General features: G+C 34.9%; 1 protein-coding gene across 5 annotated transcripts in view; it reads right to left on the reverse strand.

The window, feature by feature from the left end:
* Window positions 1–23,577, reverse strand: part of SPAG9 (sperm associated antigen 9) — a 133,088-nt gene that overhangs the window by 30,392 nt on the left and 79,119 nt on the right. For all 5 annotated transcript variants that reach the window (XM_010949611.3, XM_045512583.2, XM_074342816.1 and 2 more), the window contains 5 exons: window positions 23,016–23,115; window positions 15,516–15,637; window positions 3,317–3,374; window positions 2,119–2,271; window positions 1,599–1,650 (listed from right to left, as the gene is read on the reverse strand). In XM_010949611.3, coding sequence (XP_010947913.1) covers window positions 1,599–1,650; window positions 2,119–2,271; window positions 3,317–3,374; window positions 15,516–15,637; window positions 23,016–23,115 — 485 coding nt within the window. The remainder of the gene's footprint in view (window positions 1–1,598; window positions 1,651–2,118; window positions 2,272–3,316; window positions 3,375–15,515; window positions 15,638–23,015; window positions 23,116–23,577) is intronic.

Consider the following 23,577-nt stretch of genomic DNA (forward strand, 5'->3'; position numbering starts at 1 on the left):
GTTAGCTCAGACTTAAGCAAGTCTTTAAGATTTTAACATTCTTTAATTTTTGTAATCTAATGGGTAACTTAAAGATAGCCTTATAAAAATAAAATCAACAAAGAGATTTAAATAATTACTTACGCGTGAAAAGAAGTAGACAATTTAATTTCTGAATATAAATACACAAATTTGAACATATTATAAAGGAAATACAGAGAACAGAGCAGATTTTGAACAAAACCAAGAAAGCTGTTATCTCCACAGATTTAATATGCTCACCTGGAAGTGTTGTTTTCACAACAGTATTTTAAATTTATGTTCTATAGCAAATGCTAGTTATTCAGAAATTAGTTTCAAGTTAGTACCAGCAGAGGTTCATTTATCTCAAACTACCAATCCGGGGGGGGAGGGTATAGCACAGTGGTAGAGTGCATGCCTAGCGAGCACGAGGTCCTCGGTTCAATCCCCAGCACCACCATTAAAAAGAAATACATGAACAAATAAACCTAATTACCTCCCCCTCAACAATAAATAAACTGAAAGAGTTTAAAAAAAAAAAAAAACACCAATCCATATACACACTCAAGACTAGTGTAAAGAGTAAACTTACTGGCCAAGGTACTCAATGCTATGCATCACTAAAACACCAAAAGAAACGTGAGATGGTGACAGCAGCGTTAACCAGAATTATTCTTAGAGAGAATGGGGATGTTAAGCATGGTAAGATCCCAAAAGGGAATGCTCAAGTCAAGTTCCTTCTACTGCTGATTTCTACAGGCTGTTCAGGAGGGAAAGGCTGGCTGAGCTGCAGGGCTTTCGTTTTGCTGAGTGTAGTATGCACATTTTGAATCAAAGCTGAAAGGCACAAGACTGTAAGAAAGAGGCTGAACTTAGCTTAGCCCTCAGCAGTCTCCTCCTTCGTCCTCCTGCCACAGAATTTAACCTCTCGTTAAAAAAAAACTCAAACAACAAATGATCAAAGGATTTTCAGTTTGCAACACAGCAATCTCACTACTAGCTTCCCTGTAAAACCCTGGAAATCCCCTGGAAAAACCAAGAGCCTAGCACTATAATGTTCAAAACAACAGCATTGCTTGTGGTAGTAAAAAGCTGAAAACAACCTAAATATTCATTAACAGGAAAACAGATGCATAGATTGTAGCACATTCATGTAATGGGATATTATAAAGCAGTGAACATGAAGGAACTACAGCACTGTGTACTACAGTACAGGTGAACATCAAAAACCTAACACTGAGAAGAAGCAAGTCTCCAAGACTAAATACACAGAAAACACAAAAAGAATGAAAATTAAATACCTTTAATTAAAGATACGTGTATGTGTGGTCTGATAATTTTTTTTTTAAGTTAAGAAAACAATTAATACAGGAGAATAGTTTCCTCTGGAGGAAAAATGAGCACACCATATGTACCTAGAAAGCTTAGCATATGGATACCATGTGGGAGCATGACGTATCCTATTCGTGACTACAAACATGATTTTGACTTCCCCCCCCCATCTTTATAATGCTATATCTAAAGCCTAATTAACAAGGTTTCTCCGAAATACTAACATGTGGTAAGGCAAGAAAATAAGTCCAAAATCATAAACCTACATCATCATCCTCTTTTGCTTTTTGCCTTGCATCTTCAGCTTCTGCACGAGCTCTAGTGGAGGGAAAAAAAATCAAAACATGTTATCTTGAGTTAATTTCACCATTTTAAAAAATAAAAAAAAGTCAAAAATTTTAACTACCATGATTACTTTCCTTTTTCCAAAGAGAGTATTTAGCTGCCTTCATTTAGGGGAATGTTATCATAGCACTGTTCTCAGAAAACCAGGTATTAAAGCTGGGTAAAGGAAAATAATGAATGTTTATAATTCCCTGATTAGCAATATTTGAACAGTTCTAACTTTTTCACATCATTACATCCACAAAAAATTATAATATTCAATAAATGGAAGGGTCTGCTCACAGCGGAGGCAGTCAGCCAAGCAGTTCACCCTACCCTAGGCAGCTCTGTGCCCTTTGTGACTTGAGAGGACTACAGGCATCAGTCTCAGGGTTACACCTCTAACTGCTGTGGCATGCTGGAAAAGACTGCTTGGTTTAGAACAACATAGTGGAAACTTACTTCCTAAGCTCTTCCTCCAATTCTTTGTTCTTTTCCTCTAGCTTCATTTTGGCTTGTTTCACAGCCTCCAGCTCCCCTTGCAGCACATCTTTTTCACAGGTCAGTTCATCCACTTTTGCTATCAAATCATTCTTCACTACATTCAATGCATTTCTAAGAAACACATAGTTCAAGTGCACCATTACAAAAAAATATTCTAACTCACAGATTACTTCTCTTGTAGACTAAAGTGAACTATACAATCATAAAGCTAAATAATAATCAAATATTTTAAAGGTATTCTACCTGATGCTGTTTGTAGATAAAGGTAAAAAAGAAAAAAATCCACAAAGCAATGGTCTAAGTTTTTACACCTCCCACTTATCAAACAAAGAATAAATGTATAAAGCAAGGCAGATCACCTAATTATAAAAAAAGTCAGAATTAAGTAAGATTAAAGCTTTAACAAATAGTATAAGGGTAGTGTTGTTAATAAGCTCTAAAAAATATTATCTAATCAATAAAGTAAAATTAATTCTTGATTCTACATTTAATAATTAATCAGAAAAAAGCCTAAACTTGAAAACAAAAAATCAAGATCTAGTTCCTTCTGGGTATAGTGGGCACAGGACCTCATTACAGCTGCCTTCTGTTTTGGATATATACAGAAGTTCCAAAGTTGCTCTGACACAGCAAATTAACAAAGGGGCCTGATCTGCTCTTCCACATGGCTCAGTCCCCATCACACTAAACAAAACTCCAGAGTGTTTGAGAGCCTAAGACGTCACAAGTTGCACCTGAGACCCTGCAACTGTGGAGGACAGTGCTGAAGAGGAAGACTGGTATAGATCAAAACATTTATACAGAAATAACAGAAGCCCCAAGAGGAGAGATAAGAAAACAGAAATCCCAGAGGAGGGAGCAAAAACCACAAAGGACACAACCAGAAGATTAAGAGAAAGGCATGAATACTTGTAGGGTAAAAAGGAGATCAAAATCTGTTTCTGAAAAAAACAGAGCAATGAAACATACCTATCAGTGAGATAAGGTCCCATTAACTATTTGTGTACGTGTGCACATACAAGCCCATACGCAGAGAAGGGGAAGGAGATGGGGTAGTGAGACTGCATTTGTGCTGTATTAAATTAAAGAAGTGCCACTGATTTGATGAGAAGAAAATTCAGTATCTGTTCCCTGTTAAAATTTTGTAAATACTTACTTGGTTTCCAATAGTTGTGTATTTTCTAATATAAGATTCTCAACTTCACGACCCATTCCTATCAAAGATAAAAGATTAAAAAGTTTGAAAATAAATTTATCAAAATCATATAAACTTACAGTAAGCTATAGTCACAAACTTAATTTTATAAATTTTACCTGTCCTTTAATAATCTCATTTTGTCTATAATTTCATTTGACATATCTAATTGTACGGACTATAAAATTATAATTATCTACCAAAAACAAAGCTAAAGATTTTGTAGCCAATTCTTTATAACTGTTAGTCTGTATTTTGTTTCTCATAGACAGTATTTCAAAGGAATAAAGACTTTTCTGCCAAATATTTTAAAAAGCAGCAGTATTTATGGGGAAAAAAGAATAGCATTAATATAGATCAAAAACTGTTTCCAAATCACATCTGATATGGTAGGCCTTTGCCTAAAAACTAGGTCTTAACAGAGAACAGGCAGAAATAAGAAAGACTGAACTCCAATGCAGATGAAACCTTACCAAAGAAATTATGGTCTTAAAGCCCATGCATTCCATGTAAAGCAAAAACAAAGAACAAGAAATGTTTTATATAAAAAACAGCACGAAAATTGATCATTAATCTGTAAGTTTTATGCATGATATGAAAAACATCTGAAATCACAATGTTATGATTTAAGGCATAATGATGTGCAAAAGACAGAAATTAAGATGATGTCTTTCATTCATAAGGATGCTCTGGTAAGTTATACCTTAACAAATGCTTTACCAATACTTTGTCAAAATAAAATCGAATATAGAGTAAAAAATCCCAGATCAATACTATAAGGTTTCTTCAAAGTGCCACCTCTGTTTAGTTGTTAATTTATAGAACTGTGCCTAATAATTTAATGAGTCCTATAAGGTAGGTTAATGTTGGAAAATCACATACAATGGAAGAAGTAATACATAAAACACACCCCTAAGAAGGGAAGAAAATATTTCAAAAGAAAACAACATAAGATAAAGAAGTTACCATGTCCACTTATTTTCAAAAAGAGATAATATTTCAGATGACTTAAAGATAATTTAAACCAAAACCAACCTAGGAATGCTAAAAATTCAATGCTCACATACGGACTCATATTTTATATATTATAAATTGTAATTATCTCAAATATTCTCAAAGAACAGGGTACTTCTACCATGAAGAATAGATATTAGAGACAGTAGCTTATTTAATCATCTATCTATGTATTCTCTAAAAACTGAAAATAAAGACAAACTGAAAAAATTTCCAAATTTCAATTCAAAAAAGAATTTTGGCAAGATACGTGAAATACTTTATTTAAATATTAGTGTTAACTTTTCAATAAAGCTATAGAGTCAGAGGAAACAGGGTTGAGGTTGGCTGAAAGAAAGTTTATATAACGACTATGTTTGCTAAACTCTCAAGCACATAGGCACATATGCATAAAAGCTGAAAATATGTGCAGGGCAAAATAATAATAATAATAATTGAGCAGAAAAAAATAATGAGAAAGCATTAAATGAGAACAGCGGCCAAGAACACCTAGCTTTAAAAGGCAGTAATAATAAAGTATTTAAAAGCATACACACCAGAATATTCCCCTGGGTAAGCAGCCCAAGAGAAAACATGAATGAGAATCTCAATTAGATTGTTTTCAGAAAGCAAGATCTACACTCATTTACTTCAAAATGAGAGAGAGAAGCCAATAAAATTGAAAAGATATAAAGAAACCAAACACAATACAGTATATTATAAACAGGAAAAAAATGTTGAAATATGTACTCTATGGAAATTATATCCTATAATGTAGTTTCTTAAGTTTACACATTCCCAGTGAGGAGTTCTCTTAAAATCTAGTGTATAAATGTAACGTGATCAATAGGACTGCCTCAAATTTTCACTTTGAAATGTGTCAATAAAAACTGGTAACTGTTAAGAAAAACATAATATGAAGTGGCCCTGCTCCGATTCAAGATTCAACTAAGGATAAACTTAGGTCTAATGAGCAAAAACCTGTCTGATAGTTTTTAAAGTAATAGGCATCTCATTTGCATTTTAGCAATGATTCTCAAGCTAGGTCCCATAAATGGGCTTCTGAATTATCTGTTAATTCCTTGAGAAAGTATGCACAATTTAATCTATTTCTGTAGGTATGTTTTTTCAAAAGTACACTAGTCTCTTACAAATTCTCCTATAAAGGAGTTTTAATTCCAAAAGATAAAGAAGCATAGATTTAGAGGTGAAACAAAACTGTTAGAGCAATCCATTCACTTAGTTGCTGTGCTAAGTGCCAAAGACTCCACAATTAGCAAAAGTCATAGTTATCTTCACCACATTGAGCTTACAAGGAGACAGGTACATTAAAAATTACAGTGAAGTATGAAGAGTGGCCTAATAAGGTGCAGTGCCATGGGAATATATTTCTAGACAACTGAGCTTTAACTAGGGGATCAAGGCAGAATTCCTAGGAGAGGATGTGCCACTTAATCAAAGACAAGAATGGGATAACAGAGATACATAGTTGTTTTTTTTTTTTTAAAGCAAAGAAGCAAACAATCCTTCATGACTGGTTGTGAGGAGAGATTAAAGCAGCAGAACTGAGCTGATGGTGAGGTCATTCATTGAATTATTATGTGTTGGTGTAAAGAACAGCCTTGGAAGACAGGACAACATAGATGTTGATAAACTGAGCTTTAGGTATATGAACTATGAAGCTCTTCAAATCATCTTAGAGGTGTCTAGTGGGCTGTCTGGAAGTCTGGGGATCTAGAAAAAAAGTCTTGGATGGAGATAAAAATCTTTGGGGCAATTAGCCATGAAAACAACAAAGAACAAGAGCTAAGATTTCCCAAACATGGGAGAAGGCCTGAACTAGGGAAATCTGAAAGATAAGCCAGAGAAAGCAGATCTTGCAAAGAAGACTAAAGAGGAATAGTCAGAGGCAGGAAAGAATACAGGGAAGTCACAGAAACCCAGCAAAGATAGTTTTAAAGACAAATGATATTTGAAAAGTCACGTGAGATAAGTGAGCAGAACTTCTGGATATAGCAAATAAGAAGGTTGCTTCAGGGAAGGTTAGTGCGGGGCAGAATGCCAGACTGCAGTCTGCAGAGGTGCAAGTGGGACAGTGGAAATCCTGCTAGTTAAACGCAACCACACTTAAGAAGTCTTTTTCCTACTGGTGTATCACAAGTATCTAAATAGTGCTAGGCACACAACAGACAACTACTTCGTTGATACTGCCGCATAAAAGTATGACTAGAAATGGGAGGAGAATGAGTGATATACAGTGGGAAGGTACTAAAGATACGGGGTCAGAGGTGGGAAGTGTTTTTTTTTTAAATGGAAGTGACCTGAACATATTTAAATGGTAACAGGAAGAAGTTAGTAAAAATAGTGAAGTTGAAAATACAGAATTTAATCAAGAGAAAGAAAAAGATCACTGAAAACAAGAAAGTCAAGGGATTAGATGCTGATCAAGTTAAAGGACAAGCTGTGGGGGGTTATCTCTTTTAAATTATTAAAACTGGAAAAAAAGTAATCTAAATACTGAGTATACGTACGACTGCAAAAACAAGAGAATAGTTTTACAACAACATAGCATTAGAAAAATATATAGTAATTTATAGAAATGGACTATGTACTTATTTATCAACCAAAGATCAGTTAAGGAACGTTGGGGAACAATTTTGCTAGTTTAACTACTTTCCATTTCTTGAGTATTGTACCTCAATTGCTATCAGTGAACTGAACAGAAGAGAAGCCAAGGGACAACTATATGCCTGGAGATTTCATCTATTATCTTTGACCAAGAAATATTCATGTAGGCATAAATCTCTATACTTAATGTAATATATTAAAATCTAATATGGAACATTCTAGAGATAAATGTATCAATATCTGCAATAGGGAAAAGACAGTAGTTTACAATCTATTTCTTATTTTCAAAGTGGAAAGGAAGCCAGAGTATCAGAATTTTGCTTTTAACCTATTTATTATGCTTAATTTTCTGACTTAAAGAATGGACGCTTTCAGAAAATATTTGATTTAAATGAACACAATGATTTCTAAGTACTAAGTGGCTTCTTAACGCTTTACAAAAAAGTTTGGGGCCAACAACATCAATAATGGTATTATTCAATATTGGATAAGGCAGCAGAGTATACAAACTAAATTTAAAAAGCACTTCATTCTAGTTAAATACAAAGGGAATGCATGCAGGAATTTTGGGGGGATGATGTATATTGTTTCTGCTGGTGTTAAACAACTATGCATTTGTCAAAACCAAGAATTCACCAAAAGAGTGAATTTTACTGTATATAAATTTGAATATAAGTTTAAACATTTGAAAATTCTTTTTCTTTTTTTCCCCAGTTTCAGTTTTATTAGGTATAATTATTACAGTCTGACTGCACATATACATTATATTGCATGTAAATACATATATACAATATACTGCACATTTTGTTTTAGTTTACATATATATACTGATCATTGTTTCTAAGAACAGATTAGAGCTTTAGCTTTTTAAACTTACATAGTTGTCAAAGCAATAAACCCAACCACAAAATAAGAATCAGCAGAATGTGGTAATCCAATTATAAAGGACAGTCAAATGTGCTTACACATATTCAAGAAATCAATCATCTAAGTTATAAATAATAAGTAGTTCATTTGTGTCCTTACTTTTTATCATCTTTTTTTAGATTCCACTTATAAGTGATATCATACGGCATTTTTCTTTCTCTCTGAAGCCCACATCGCTTAGAATGATGATCTTCAGGTCTATTCATGTCGCTGCAAATGGTATTATTCTTTTTTATGGCTGAGTAGTGTCCCTTTGTATATATGTGCCACTTCTTTATCCAGTCATGTGTTGATGGACATTTGGTTGTTTCCATGTCTTGGCTATTGTAAATAGTACTGCTATGAACACTGGGGTGCATGCATCTTTTTGAATTATATTACTCTCCAGGTATATGTCCTAGAGTGGGATTGCTGGAATACATGGTAAGTCTATTTTTGGTTTTTTAAGGAACCTCCGTACTGTCCTCCATTATGGCTGCACCAATCTACACTCCAACTAATAGTGTAGGAGGGCTCCCTTTTCTCCACATCCTCTCCAGCATCTCTCCTTTGTAGATGTTTCAACGATGGCCATTCTGGCTGGTGTAGGGTGATACCTCACTGTAGTTTTGATCTGCATTTCTCTGGCAGTTAGCAATGATGAGCATTTTTTCATGTGCCTATTGGCCAATTGTATGTCTTCATTGGAGAAATGCTTGTTTAGCTCTTATGTCTCTTTTTGGACTGGGTTGCTTGTTTTTTTGATATTAAGGTGTATGAGCCATTTGTATGTTTTAGAAATTAGTCCCTTGTCAGTTGCATCATTTGCAAATATTTTCTCACATTCTGTAGGCTACCTTTTCGTTTTGTTGATGATATCCTTAGCTGTACAAAAGCTTTTCAGTTTAATTAGATCCCATTTGTTTATTTTTGCTTTTATTTTCATTACTCCAGGAGCTGGTTCAAAAACTGCGAGTGTTCTGCCTATGTTTTCCTCTAGAAGTTTAATAGTATCTCATCTTAAATGTAGGTCTTTAATCCATTTTGAGTTTACTTTTGTATATGGTGTTAGAAAATGTTCTAATTTCAATCTTTTACAGGTAGCTGTTCAGTTTTTCCAGCACCACTTATTGAAAAGACTGTCTTTTATCCACTGTATATTCTTGCCTCCTTTGGCGTAGATTAATTGACCATAAGTGCGTGGGTTTATTTCTGGACTTTTTATCCTGTTACATTGATATATGAGTCTGTTTTTGTGGCATTACCATACTGTTTTGATTACTGCAGCTTTGTAGTATAGTCTGAAGTCAGGGAGTGTAATTCCCCTAGCTCCATTCTTCTTTTTCAAGATTGTTTTGGCTATTTGGGTTCTTCTGTGTTTCCATACAAATTTTAACATTTTTATTCCAGCTCTGTGAAGAATGTCACTGGCAATTTGATAGGGACTGTACTGAATCTGTAAATTGCCTTGGGTGGTATGGCCATTTTAACAGTACTGATTATTCCAATCCAAGAACAGTGTATCTTTCCATTTGTTTATGTCATCTTCAATTTCCTTCATCAGTGTCTTAATAGTTTTCAGTACATAGGTCTTATGCCTCCTTGGGTAGGTTTGTACCTAGGTATTTTATTCTTTTTGGTGCAATGCTAAATGGTATTATTTCCTTAATTTTCCTTTCTGCTATTTCATTGTTAGTGTATAGAAATGCAACTGATTCCTATATATTAATTTTGTATTCTGCAACTTTACCAAATTCATTGATGAGTTCTAGTAGTTTTCTGCTCACTTCTTCAAGGTTTTCTATGTCATCTGGAAACAGTGACAGTTTTACTTCTTCGTTTCCAATTTGGACTCCTTTTATTTCTTTTTCTTCTCTGATTGTGATGGCTAAGACTTCAAAAATTATGTTGAATAAAAGTGGTGAGAGTGGGCATCCTTGTCTTGTTCCTGATCTTAGAGGAAACGCTTTCAGCTTTTCCCCGTTAAATATGATGGTAGCTGTGGGTTTGTCATATATAGCCTTTATTATGTTGAGGTATGTTGCATCTATGCCCACTTTCTGGAGAGTTTTGATCATAAATGGATGTTGAATTTTATAAAAAGCTTTCTCTGCATCTATTGAAATTATCATATGGTTTTCATTCTTCAGTTTCTTAATATTGGTGTATCATGTTTACTGATTTGTGGATACTGAAAAATCCCTGCATACCTGGGATAAATTCTACTTGATCATGCTGTATAATCCTTTTAATGCATTGTTGGAATCAATTTGCTAGTATTTTGTTGCAGATTTTTGCATCCATGTTCATAAGTGATATTGGCCTATAATTTTCCTTTTGGTGATATCTTTGTCTGGTTTTGGTATCAGCATGATGATGGCCTCATAGAATGAGTTTGGAAGTGTTCCTTCGTCTGCAATTTTTCTGGAATAGTTTCATAAGGATAGGTGTTAACTCTTCTCTAAATGTTTGGTAGAATTCACCTGTAAAGCCATCTTGGTCCTGGACTTCTGTTTGTTGGGAGGGTTTTAGTTACTGATTAAATTTCAGTACTGGTAATTGGTCTATTCATATAGTCCATTTCTTCCTGGTTTAGTCTTGGCAAATTGTATCTTTCTAAGAAATTGTCCATTTCTTCTACATTGTCCTTTTTGTTGGTGTGTATTTGCTCATAATATCCTCTTATGATTCCTTGTATTTCTGTGGTGTCAGTTGTAACTTCTCCTTTTTCATCTCTGATTTTATTCATTTGGGCCCTCTCCCTTTTTTTATTGATGAGTCTGACCAAAGGCTTATCAATTTTCTTTATCTTTTCAAAGAATCAGCCTTTAGTTTCACTGATCTTTTCTATTGTTTGTTAGTCTCTATTTCATTTATTTCTGCTCTAATTTTTATGATTTCTTTTCTTCTACTAACTTTGGGGTTTGTTTGTTCTTCTTCCTCCAGCTGCTTTAGGTGTAAGGTTAGGCTGTTTACTTGAGATTGTTCTTGTTTCCTGAGGTAGGCTTGTATTGCTATAAACTTCCCTCTGAGAACTGCTTTTGCTGCGTCCCAGAAGTTTTGGATCATTGTGCTTTCATTTTCATTTGTCTCAAAGTACTTTTTTTATCTCCTCTTTGATTTCTTCCATGATCCACTGGTTGTTTAGTAGCATACTGTTTAGCCTTCACATGTTTGCGGTTTTTTTTCTTGTAGTTGATTTCTAACCTTATAGCATTGTGGTTGGAAAAGATCCTTGGTATGATTCCAATTTTCTTAAATTCCTGAGGCTAGCTATGTGGGCCAGCATGTGGTCAGTTCTGGAGAATGTTCCATGTGCACCTGAGAAGAATGTATACTCTTGTTTTCGGATGGAATGCTCTATAGATATCAATTAGGTCCATCTGGTGTAATGTGTTATTTAGGGCCTGTATTTCCTTATTGATTTTCAGTGTGGATGATCTGTCCATTGATGTAAGTGGGGTGTTAAGGTCCCCCACTATTACAGTTATTGTCTATTTCTCTTTTTACGTCTGTTAACAATTACCTTACATATTGAGGTGCTTCTATGTTGGGTGCATATATATTTACAATTGTTACATTATCGTCTTGGATTAATCCCTGAAGCATTATGTAGTGTCCTTCTTTGGCTCTTTAAACAGTCTTTATTTTACAATCTATTTTGTCTGATATAAGTATTGCTACTCCAGCTTTCTTTTGATATCCATTTGCATGGAATATCTTTTTCCATCCCCTTACTTTCAACCTGCATGTGTCTCTAGCTCTGAAGTGGGTCTCTTGTAGACAGCATATATATGGGTCTTGCTTTTTTTACCCATTCAGCCAGTCTGTGTCTTTTGGCTGGGGCATTTAATCCATTTACATTTAAGGTAATTATTGATAGATGTGCTCTTACTGCCTTTTGTTAATTGTTTTGAGTTTGTTTTTGTAGATCTTGCCCCCTACCCCCTTTCTTCTTTTTGTTCTCTTTTCTTGTGCTTTGATGACTAGAGAAGTTCCTTTAACATTTGTTGTAAAGCTGATCTGGAGGTGCTGAATTCTTTTAGCTTTTATTTACTTGTGAAACTTTTGCTTTCTCCATCAAATCTGAATGAGAGCCTTGCTGGATAGAATATTCTTGGCTCTAAGTTTTCTCCCTTCACTTATTTCTAACATTTTTTTGCATTTGCCTCTCAGTTTTGCCAGGGAGTCTGGCAAATCTTTAAAGGAACTTTTCATGCATAATTTAATGTTAACAAAGCTAGAATATAAATTTAAATGTAAAAATGGAGTGTTCCTTAAGATCTTTTAGCCTTTCTTGAGAAATGCAAACTAATTCAATTGCTTCCAATGTTTTATTTAGACTTTAATGGTGGGAGTCTATGTCTAACTCAGAATAATTTTATTTATATACTTTCAATCTCTCTTACTTTAGATTAAGAGTTTGAGCTCTATTTACACAGAACTTGTATTTCCTTCAAAAAATACTTCTGTCAAAGACATAACTGGTAATCAATAAATTTATCATAAATGAATGCAAGCAACACCTCTCTATATTCACAAGAACTGACAAACAGCACCTTTTGAGCACAGTGTAGTCTGTATGATAATTACAGTAAGAGATACAAAAAAGGCTTGGAAACCAGAATCTATTTCAAAGGCATAGATTATTTAATACTATGAACTTTTCAATTTCTATAAGGTTTTAAGTTATAAGAAAGGCACACCAAAGCAACTGACATAAGTCAGATTCATGTAATTATTGTTGAAAGGAACTTCAGAGACCACCTAGAGCAAGAGCAAACTTTTTCTGTAAAGGGCCAGATGGTGAATATTTTAGGCTTTGTAAACTACATGATCTCCGTGCAGATAACTTAACTCTGCTGTTGTGGTGTAAAAGTAACTATAGACAATATATAAACAAATGAGTGTGGCTGTGTCCCAGTTAAACTTTATTTGTACACATTGGAAGTGAGCTGGATTTGGTCCATAAGCTGCAGTGTCCAATCCCTGAACTCTTTCTTTTTATACACAAAGAAACTAAGGCCAAGAGAGGTTAAACTATTTGACAAAGGTCACCAGATAAATAGTGGAAGGGTAAATGCAGTATTTGTTTCAAACCAGGTATTCTTCAACAACACAAACTCTAAAATGATTACATTTCTCAAAGAGTTAACATAGAATGTTCTATGAAATCTCAGAAAAATCAAGTGTTGTAATTTCTTATGTAAGGTCAAAAGAATTTAATGAAATGTATTTAAGCCATGAAGTAGCAATCCATCAATCCATACCTATACATTTACGTACACACACATACACACATATATATAAAATCACTGTTTCTTTTTTTTAATCATATAATTGTAACTTTAAAAAATTTTTTATTGTTTTTAACTGAAGTATAGTCAGTTTACAATATTGTGTCAATTTCTGGTGTACAGCACAATGTTTCAGTCAAACATATACACACCTACTTGTTTTCATATTCTTTTCACTATATGTTACAAGATACTGAATATAATTCCCTGTGCTAAACAGTATAAATTTGTTGTTTATATATTTTATATTCAGTAGTTAGTATCCGCAGATTTTTTTAATCTATTTTTTTATTGAGGTATAGTCAGTTTTACAATGTTGTGTCAATTTCTGGTGTATAGCACAATGCTTCAGTCACACATGAATATACATATATTCATTTTCATATTCTTTTTCACCATAAGCTACTACAAGATATCGAATATAGTTCCCTGTGCTATACAGTATAAACTTATTGTTTATATATTTTATATATAGTAGGTAATATCTACAAATCTTGAACTCTCAATTTGTATCCCTTTCCACCACTTTTCCCCCTGGTAACCGTAAGTTTATTTTTTTTCCCCTTCCTTTCCTTTTGTAAAACATTTTCAATCTTTGTTGTTGGGGTTTTTCTTAACACATGAATTTTATTTACTTTTATTATTTATTTGTTTTAATGTACAACATATATATACATATGTGTGTGAATATATATAATGGATGTAAGTAAATGTATTTTTTCAACATTTTTTATTTAGTTATAGTCATTTTACAATGTTGTGTCAAATTCCAGTGTAGAGCACAATTTTTCAGTTATACATGAACAAACATATATTCATTGTCACATTTTTTTTCCACTGTGAGCTACTACAAGATCTTGTATGTACTTCCCTGTGCTATACAGTATAATCTTGTTTATCTATTCTACATATGCCTGTCAGTATCTACAAATTTTGAACTCCCAGTCTGTCCCTTCCCAACCTCCTCCCCCTTGGCAACCACAAGTTTGTACTCTATGTCTGAGTCTGTTTCTGCTTTGTATTTATGTTTTGTTTTTTTCATTTTTTAAAGATTCCACATATGAGCGATCTCATATGGTATTTTTCTTTCTCTTTCTGGCTTACTTCACTTAGAATGACATTCTTCGGGGACACCCTTGTTGCTGCAAATGGCGTTATGTTGTCGGTTTTTATGGCTGAGTAGTATTCCATTGTATAAATATACCACTTCTTCTTTATCCAGTCATCCGTTGACGGACATTTAGGCTATTTCCATGTCTTGGCTATTGTCAATAGGGCTGCTATGAACATTGGGGTGCAGGTGTCATCCTGAAATAGGGTTCCTTCTGGATATATGCCCAAGAGTGGGATTCCTGGGTCATATGGTAAGTCTATTCCTAGTCTTTTGAGGAATCTCCATACTGTTTTCCACAGTGGCTGCACCAAACTGCATTTCCACCAGCAGTGTAGGAGGGTACCCTTTTCTCCACAGCCTCTCCAGTATTTGTCATTTGTGGACTTTTGAATGATGGCCATTCTGACTGGTGTGAGGTGATACCTCATTGTAGTTTTGATTTGCATTTCTCTGATAATTAGTGACACAGAGCATTTTTTCACGTGCCTATTGATCATTTGTATGTCTTCCTTGGAGAATTGTTTGTTTAGGTCTTCTGCCCATTTTTGGATTGGGTTTGTTTTTTCTTATTAAGTCGTATGAGCTGCTTATATATTCTGGAGATCAAGCCTTTGTCGGTTTCATTTGCAAAAATTTTCTCCCTTTCTGTAGGCTGTCGTTTTGTTTTACTTATGGTTTCCTTTGCTGTGCAGAAGCTTGTATGTTTCATTAGGTCCCTTGTTTATTCTTGCTTTTATCAATCTTTGTTGTTTTTTAAAATCAATTTATTTAATTTTTTATTTGTTGGGGGAGGTGGTTAAGGTTTACTTATTTACTTCTTTAAATGGAGATACTGGGGATTGAATCCAGGGCCTCGTGAATGCTAAGCATGCATTCTACCACTAAGCTATACCCTACCCCCCATAAGTTTGTTTTCTATGTTATCATTGTGTTTCTCATGTGTAATACTGTTCTCAGAATACAGGGATTCAATAAATTGTGTTACATGAATTCAAAATACAAATTAAAATGCAATTCAATTTTAGGCACACTCATATGTGAAAATACTTTCATTTAAAACTTTCATGATCTCAAAGAACACGTTTCTATTAATTACTTAAAAGTGCAGTAACTCTGCACCACTGGGCAGTCAGAGACATTGTAAAGAAATCTTCAATTAGATCATTTTAAAAAAAACCTCTCTTTAAAACAATATGATTCTACTTTAGATGAACTATCATACCTAGTAAATCTGCTCCTTCATCCACATCTCCAATTAGGCCTGAACCAGCTGAAGACAGTTCTTCAAAGAGAGATTCTGTATTGCGATCAAAAGCTTTATTCTCTATGCCTTTGGTGGGAGTGCTATGCAACAAAAACAACAAAACCAAATCAACAATTATAACAAAGACGTTTTTATCAGTGCAAAATGAATACAAAGGCTAAGTTACATAGGAATTTTTTTACCTGAAATTTAATATAAATTCTTATTTAACAAGATTTCTCAGAGGGTTCCTAAGAAATTTCCATTAAACTCCATAGAGAGAAGTGAAGAAATTACAGAATGTTTTTGTGGTGAGATCCTAGCAAACACAAAGAATAAATGGCAGCTAACAGAAAGCATAACTCTGCACTGTATCAGGCAGTCTAAGTGCTTTCACAGATTACCTTATAAAACAAAACGTTCATACCCACTCTAAAAAGCAGTTGCTGCTATTATCCCAATTTTATAGAAGAGGAAACTAAAAAGGCTGATGAATTTGCTAAGATCATCCTGCAAATGAGTGAAAGAGGCAGAATTCAAACCCAGGCAGCCAGGCTTCAGAATCCATAATCTTAACTGTGTGTGTGTGTGTGTGTGTGTGTGTGTACTGTCTCTGTATAAATTGGCATGGTATCTATTAAAATTTAATATGCAAATACCTACTTGACCCAAGAATTTGATGTCCAAAAAATCCCTACAAAAATCCTGTCACAAGAAGGCAATTATGTATGTAAAATGATGGTCAGAGCAGTATTTTTACAGTAGCAAAAAGTTGAAACGCCCTAAGTGATCATTAATAAGGTGCAGAAGAAATAAGTTATGGATATAAATAAAAGTTTAAAATTTTAATTTTATAGTTAAAAATATTAAAATAGAGCTTTCCAAACAAACAAACAAGTGCATTTTAAAAGGCAAGTTGCAGAGCTCTGGTCAAGATGGCGGAGTGGTAGGCCCAGGAGCTTGCCGCTCCTTGCAACTACAACAAAACCACAACTGAATGCCAAACAACCATCAAAAAAAAAAGACTGGAACCTAGCAGAAAAGATCTTCTGCAACTGGAAACATAAAAAGGGAACCACAGCAGGACAGTAGGAGGGGCGTGCTCGGGATATAATTGGGCCCCATACCCCCCGGGTGGGCAACCCACAAGCTGAAGAATAGTTAAGTTGCAGAGGCCCTCCCACAGGAGTGAGAGCTCTAATCCCTACATCAGTCTCCCCAGACCGGGTTCTAGCATTGGGAAGAGAAGGGAACACCAGGATATCTGGTTTTGAAGGCTTGGCTCCAGGAGCTCCACAGGACTGGAGGAAACAGAGACTCCATTCACTTGAGAAGCGTACACGGAAACTCACATGCACCAGGTCCAAGCACAGAGGCAGTGATTTCATAGGAACCTGCGCCAGACCAGCCTGCTGGATTTGGAGGGTCTCCTGGGGGTGTGGGGGATGGCTGCGGCTCACTCAAGGGACATAAAAGCTGGTGGCGGACATTCTAGGAGTGTTAATCTACATGAGCTTTCCGGGAGGCTGACATCTTGATTGGATCATGAGCACAAAGACCTAGCCCCACCCAACAGGCAGCAGGGAAGCCTCAGGCCAAACAACATACAGGGTGGGAACACAGCACCACCCATCATCAGACTTCCTAAGCCACAAAGGCCTCCTACCCACCAGAGGTCCAGGACCAAGCTTCATCCAGCAGTGGGCAGGCACTGGCTCCTCCTGCCAGGAAACCTGCATAAGCCTTTAGTCCAACCTCATCCACCAGGGACAGATACTAGAAGTAAGAAAACAACAATCCCAAAACCTGTGGAAGGAATCTACAAACACAGAGATAGATAGACGATATGAGGTGGCAAAGGAATATCTCCCAGGCCAAGGCACAAAATAAAATCCCAGAAGAAATAAGTGATGAGGAGATAGGAAATTTACCTGAGAAAGACTTTTAAGTAATGATGGTGAAGATGTTTAGAGAACTCAAGAAGAGTATACATGCATAGAGTGAAGTTTTCAGCAAAAAGATGGAAAATATAAATACCCAAACAGAGCTGAAGAATAAAATCACTGAAATGAACAATATACTGGAAGGAATGAAGAATAAATGAAGCAGAACAGATCAGTGAACTAGAAGACAGATTAGTGGAAATCACTACTTCAGAACATAAAAAATAAAAAGGAATGAGGATAGTTTAAGAGAACGCTGGGACAACATGAAGCACTCTTATATTCACATTATAGGGGCCCCATAAAGAGAAGAGAGAGAGAGAAAAGACCTGGGAACATTTTTGGAGAGATAATAACTGAAAACTTCCCCAACTTGGGAAAGGAAACAGTCACCCAAGTCCTGGAAGAGCAGAGAGTACCACACAGAATCAACCCAAAGAGGAACACACCAAGATACATAGACATCAAACAGACAAAAACTAAGGATAAGGAGAAAATATTAAAATTAGCAAGAGAAAAGCAACAAATAACATACAAGGGAACTCCTAAAAGGTTATCAGCTGATTTTTCAGCACAAACTCTACAGGCCAGAAGGGAGTGGCACGATATATTTAAAGTGATGCAAGGGGGAAACTTACAACCAAGAATACTCTATCCAGCAAGGCTCTCATTCAGACTTGATGGAGAAATCAAAAGCTTCACAGATAAACAAAAGCTAAAAAGATTTCAGCACCACCAAACCAGCTTTACAACAAATGCTAAAGAACCTTCTCTAGTCATCAAACCATAAGAAAAGAGAACAAAATGAAGAAAGAGAAAAGAGAGAGAGACCTACAAAAGATTGCTTTGGCTGTTTGGGGTCTTTTGTGGCTTCTTATAAATTTTGGAATTGCTTGTTCTAGTTCTGGGAAGAATGTCGCGAGTATTTTGATAGGGGTTGCGTTGGGTCTGTGGATTGCTTTGGGTAGTGTAGCCATTTTGATAGTGTTGATTCTTCCAATCCAAGAGCACAAGAAATCTTTCCACTTCTTTGTGTCATTTTGGTTTTCAGAGTATAGGTAACCTCCTTGGCTAAGTTTATTTCTCGGTATTTTGTTGTTTTTGATGTAATGGAAATGTCTCTGCCAGTTATAAAATTCTAGGTTTTGAAGTAAAAAAAAAAAAAAAAAAAAAAGATGAAGGGCTACAAATGGCAAAATATCCTTCTTTTAATGGGTGACTTGTATACCATTTATTTATATATATATATATTTATACACACACACACATGCTGCATCTCCATTACCTATTCAACTATTGATGTGCACTTAGGTTGCTTCCATATCTTGGTAATTATAAATAACGTTGCTGTTAATAGCAGGGTGTATGTATCTTTTTGAGTTAATTCTTATTTTGTGGTTGGCTTTATACCTTTGATAACTATGTAAGTTTAAAAAGCTAAAGCTCTAAACGTTCTTAGAAACAATGAACAGTACATATATATATATATATATATATATATATATATATATAAGTTAAAAAATATATGTGCAGTTAAAAAAAATCTATAAAGCCATGAAAGACATAGAAGAAAAACTTAAAAGACATATTACTAAATGACAGAAGCCAGTCTGAAAAGGCTACAAACTATACGATTCCAACCAAATGACATTCTGGAAAAGGCAAAGCTACAGAAACAATAAAAAGATCCTGGTTTCCAAGGGTTTGAGGAGAGGGAGGGAGAGAGGAATGAATAGATGGAGCATAAGGGATTTTTAAGGCAATGAAATTATTCTGTATGACACTACAGTGGTAGCTATATGTCATTATGCATTTATCAAAGCCCATAGAATGTACAACATCAATAGTGAACCCTAATGTAAACTATGGAGTTTGGTTGATAATAATGTGCCCATGTTGGTTCATCGATTGTACCAAATATCCCTCACTGATGAGGGATGTTGAGGGTAGGGTAGTATATATGTGTGGGTAGGGAGGGCTATGTGTGAACTCTGCACTTTCTGCTCAATTCTGTTGTGAACTTGAAACTGCTCTAAAAGAATAAAGTCTATTAAAAACTGAAAAAAAAAAAAGGCAAATTGCAATACAGTATGTATAAAAAAGCCCTTTTTACAGGGTTGTAGAGGAGAATGGGGAAATGTACATGTTTGCATATTAATGTTATAGTAATAGCAAAAAATCTGTACAGGATTTCCAGTTAAACATGTTGGACATAGTCATTTTTCACCCAATTATTCAGAAATGCAACTAAAATGACAGCAAAGGAATTCTAAAGGTATATCCCCACAAAGACATGGGGAATAGAAAAAGATCTAAGAAAGCAGATAAAATGTGAACAAAATTCTGTAAGATGGAAAACAGATGGGCAAACGGTAGAAACTGATTAAACTGATTCAACAGAGAAGAAAAAGCTGAAACTTAAGCCATTAGTGTGTAAGGAGGAAGTCAGTATGCTGCCAGAATCCCTGAAGGGCCCACGAATTGAAGAAATCAGAAATCTGCAGAGAGACGTGTAAAAGAGGGACTATAAGATAGAGGGATGGGATGAAAAGATAGCACAAGAAGTAGTATGAGACCTAAATCCAATCCTCCAGAACAGTGAGACTTCCCTTCTCCCAGCATTGCTCCAAAAACAATGAAAGCCAAGGTTAAACGTTGTAGGCAGAAAACTGAAGAATCAGTATCATTTATTTAAGTATGAGCAAAACAGCCACAGAGGACTAGGTATTCGAAGAATGTCTCTATCATAAAATTAAGAGCCCAAAACAAATGGACTATGATGGGGCACTCAGAGTAAAAGGAGACAAGGATTGTAGACAGCAGCAAAAACTTTAAAAAAAAAAAAAATCTTCTTTTAAAATAACAAATGTTGCATCCATAAGAGAATTATAGGATGTTATAAAAAGCAATCATCCAAGAAAAATAAAAAGATTTTAGGGAAAAAAAATTAATGAGGGTTGAAAGATAAAGTTGAAGAAATCATCCAGAAATTAGAACTAAAACTGAAGAGATAGGAAAAAAAAGGGGAACAGGGAATTATGAGGGTTAGTCCAGGATGTTCAGTATGTTCAATCGGTATTCCACAGAGAAAGAAGAGACAACAAAATGGAGAAATAAAAAGAAAATTTAGAACTGGGAAATATGAATTTCCAGATAAAATGACTTATGCAGATACAAAAGAAGATCCCTATATCAAACACAACATCACGAATTTTTAAAAAGGAAAACAGAACAGGGATAAAGAGAAATCCTAAAAACTTAGAAAAAGAATATACAAAAAAGCAAGAAACCAAATGGCATCACTCCAAACTCAACATGATGATGAAGCAATGTCTTCACAATTCTGCAGACTTTCCAACCTAGAATTCTGTACCCAGCTAAACTATCATGTCTTTATATGATATTTATCACGTTCAGGTTCTCAAAAACTTACTTCCCACACAGCCTTTGCCAAGAAAGAAAGAATATGTTCTGTCAAAACAAAGGCATTAATCAGGAAACAAGATGACATGTGTCCAGGAAACAGAAGACAGAACAGAGGAGAGAGGTGAAAAGAATCCCCAGGATGACAGTGAGAGCAAATTCCAGGACCAGCGCAAACATCATAAAGTCTAGATTGGAGAACAGGAATAGAAGACATCAGGAGAGAGTGTGCCAGGAAACTGGTTTCATGTTTGGCCATTTTGAGAATGTTTATGTTTATGATTTGTAGGGCATCCGTCAATGAATTAGTGATAGGTATGTAGAAGTCTAAGCAAAACAAACAAAACCAACCAAAAAACCCCTGACACTTTACTAAATTAAAGAAAAACAAAGTTGTAAAAGAAAGGAAATGTAATCAGTATATTCTGTGGCTAGGCTGTTAAGTATTTACATAATCATAATGATATAATCAATGAGTCTTAATGTAACAAAAACAGATACAATTATATTGGGAGGATGAAAGGAAAGGCGGTGGTTTAAGCGCTCTAAAGTCTTCCATTATAAAGTCAACAGCTAGTATTGCAATGTTTTTAAACCAGTGCTTCTCATTTGATCCTCAGAATACAAAAGATGGTTTGAGTGACTATTTTCTCAATTATCTCAAAGAAAGTACATAGCTAGTACTGTTCTAAATGCACAGGAGTGGAGATAATTCATTATATACAAGGAGCACCTTAGGGCATTAGGACTTAATTTACTCATAAAATCCCAACTGAGAAAGAGAGGGACTAAGGGAAAAAGCGTAAGGATGTGATTTAGATACTTGAAGATAAATACCCAAAGAGAACTGAGAAGTGATAGAGACTGACTCTTGGGAGTGGGAATGACATGTTGGTAGGGGCAAGGGACTAGTATTGCCCTTCATATTTTGTATTGCCTTTGACCTTAACAGTGCATACATGCATTAGTCTAATAAAAGTGTTTTTTATTTTTAAAAAGAGGTTTAGAATGATAAAAGCACACAAATGATAATAAGTAGCTGTATCTCCTAGGTTTAGGAGAGAATGGATAAGAAGCAAATTTCACTTTCTACACTCTGCTTTGTTTAATTTATTAAACAAACAATTAAGGAAAAATATTTTAACAGGACACGGCCTTTGAAATCAGAGAGTCCTAGATTAAATCCCAGCTCCGCCTCCTGCTAGTTCAGTAATCTTGGACAAGTTACCATACAATTCTGAGCTTCCTTCCAACAGGGGTGAAGACAGCTACCTAACAAGGTTATAATTAAGATAAAATTATATATAAAATAATGATGGTGATAAAATTAGCTAACATTTATTGAACCGGGCACTTGCCAATGATTTAACATGTATTAAGACACATTCTTCACAACCATCTGAGGTATTATAATTCCCTTTTACGGATGAGGAAACTTACCTCAGATTCAAATCCAAGTCAGGATTTGAACGCACATAGTCTTATTCTAAGCTCATGCTTTTTAACCACTATTGCATACTGCACAATGTCTAGCAGTGATCAATAAATGGCATATTTTTATGGTCATTGTTAATTAATTAAAAAAATTGTCTATTAGAAATTAAAAGGCAGTAGCTCCTGTGTGACATTCTTGAACATCAATATATTTCAGATGACCTTCATTAAGATGACAAATAACCATTCTCTTCTCACCACTAAACAGCCTACCCATGTGGAATGAGACTAATTTCTTCCAATAGTAAGATCATTACAGTTTTGAAGGGAAGACATTCTCTTCTTCCTGATCTGGGGAAAGGAATAAAGTTTGCTCAAATTATTACTTTTCTCAATTTTGCTTCTATGTTTTCTAAGTTGTAGAAAGTATGGAATACTCCTTATCCATCTTTTTTCCCCCGCATCCTTCCACATGCTCCTAGTTCCTGATGCCACAGAGGTAACATTTCATAAAACATTTTAAGCATGTACAATATCCAGATTCAAGATTCGAAAACCAAAATATAATATCAATATTTCTTCAGCAAAATATTTGAATGCATTTTGTCTGGTCAGAGACCAGAAGACAATGGGTACTTCTGGGAGAGGGAAAAGATGTCCTTTCTAACATTTACAGTACCTTGAGCCTTTATATCCACTGAGATCTTTGTCCATATCCAACTCAGGAGTGGACTCGATGATTGCCTGAACTTCTGACTTCTCTTCATTTTCAGCAGAGCCTTGGGAAATGACAAAATGACATAAAAATAATGCACATAACACATACTGTCCCTCGTATGAAAATCCTGTTGCTTTTATGATTGTAAATATATCATTTCACCATAAAAATTTTTTTAAAGAGTTGATTCTAGGAAACATAATCTTAGATAAAATGTCATATATACAATTAATAGTAAATCCAAGAAACTAATAAATAACCAAAGAAAGTTTTCATTTTTGCTTCTTTCTGGCTATCCCCAGCCATAACTCACTGTTTTCATTCTATTTAAGGTGTGGAATACAGAGAAATTAAAAACATAGCCTAATGACCTAAGGCAGGGACTGTCCTTCTGTCTTTCAGGCACTCCAACCTGCCAATCCCCCCATCCCAATTTTTCTCTCCAAAACTTTATTTAATCATCACCTCTTTTAAGCTAATTTAAAATTGAGTACAATTTTATAAATCTACAGCAACAACACCC

This window comes from Camelus bactrianus, chromosome 16 (assembly GCF_048773025.1).
Source record: "Camelus bactrianus isolate YW-2024 breed Bactrian camel chromosome 16, ASM4877302v1, whole genome shotgun sequence".
Lineage (NCBI taxonomy): Eukaryota > Metazoa > Chordata > Mammalia > Artiodactyla > Camelidae > Camelus > Camelus bactrianus.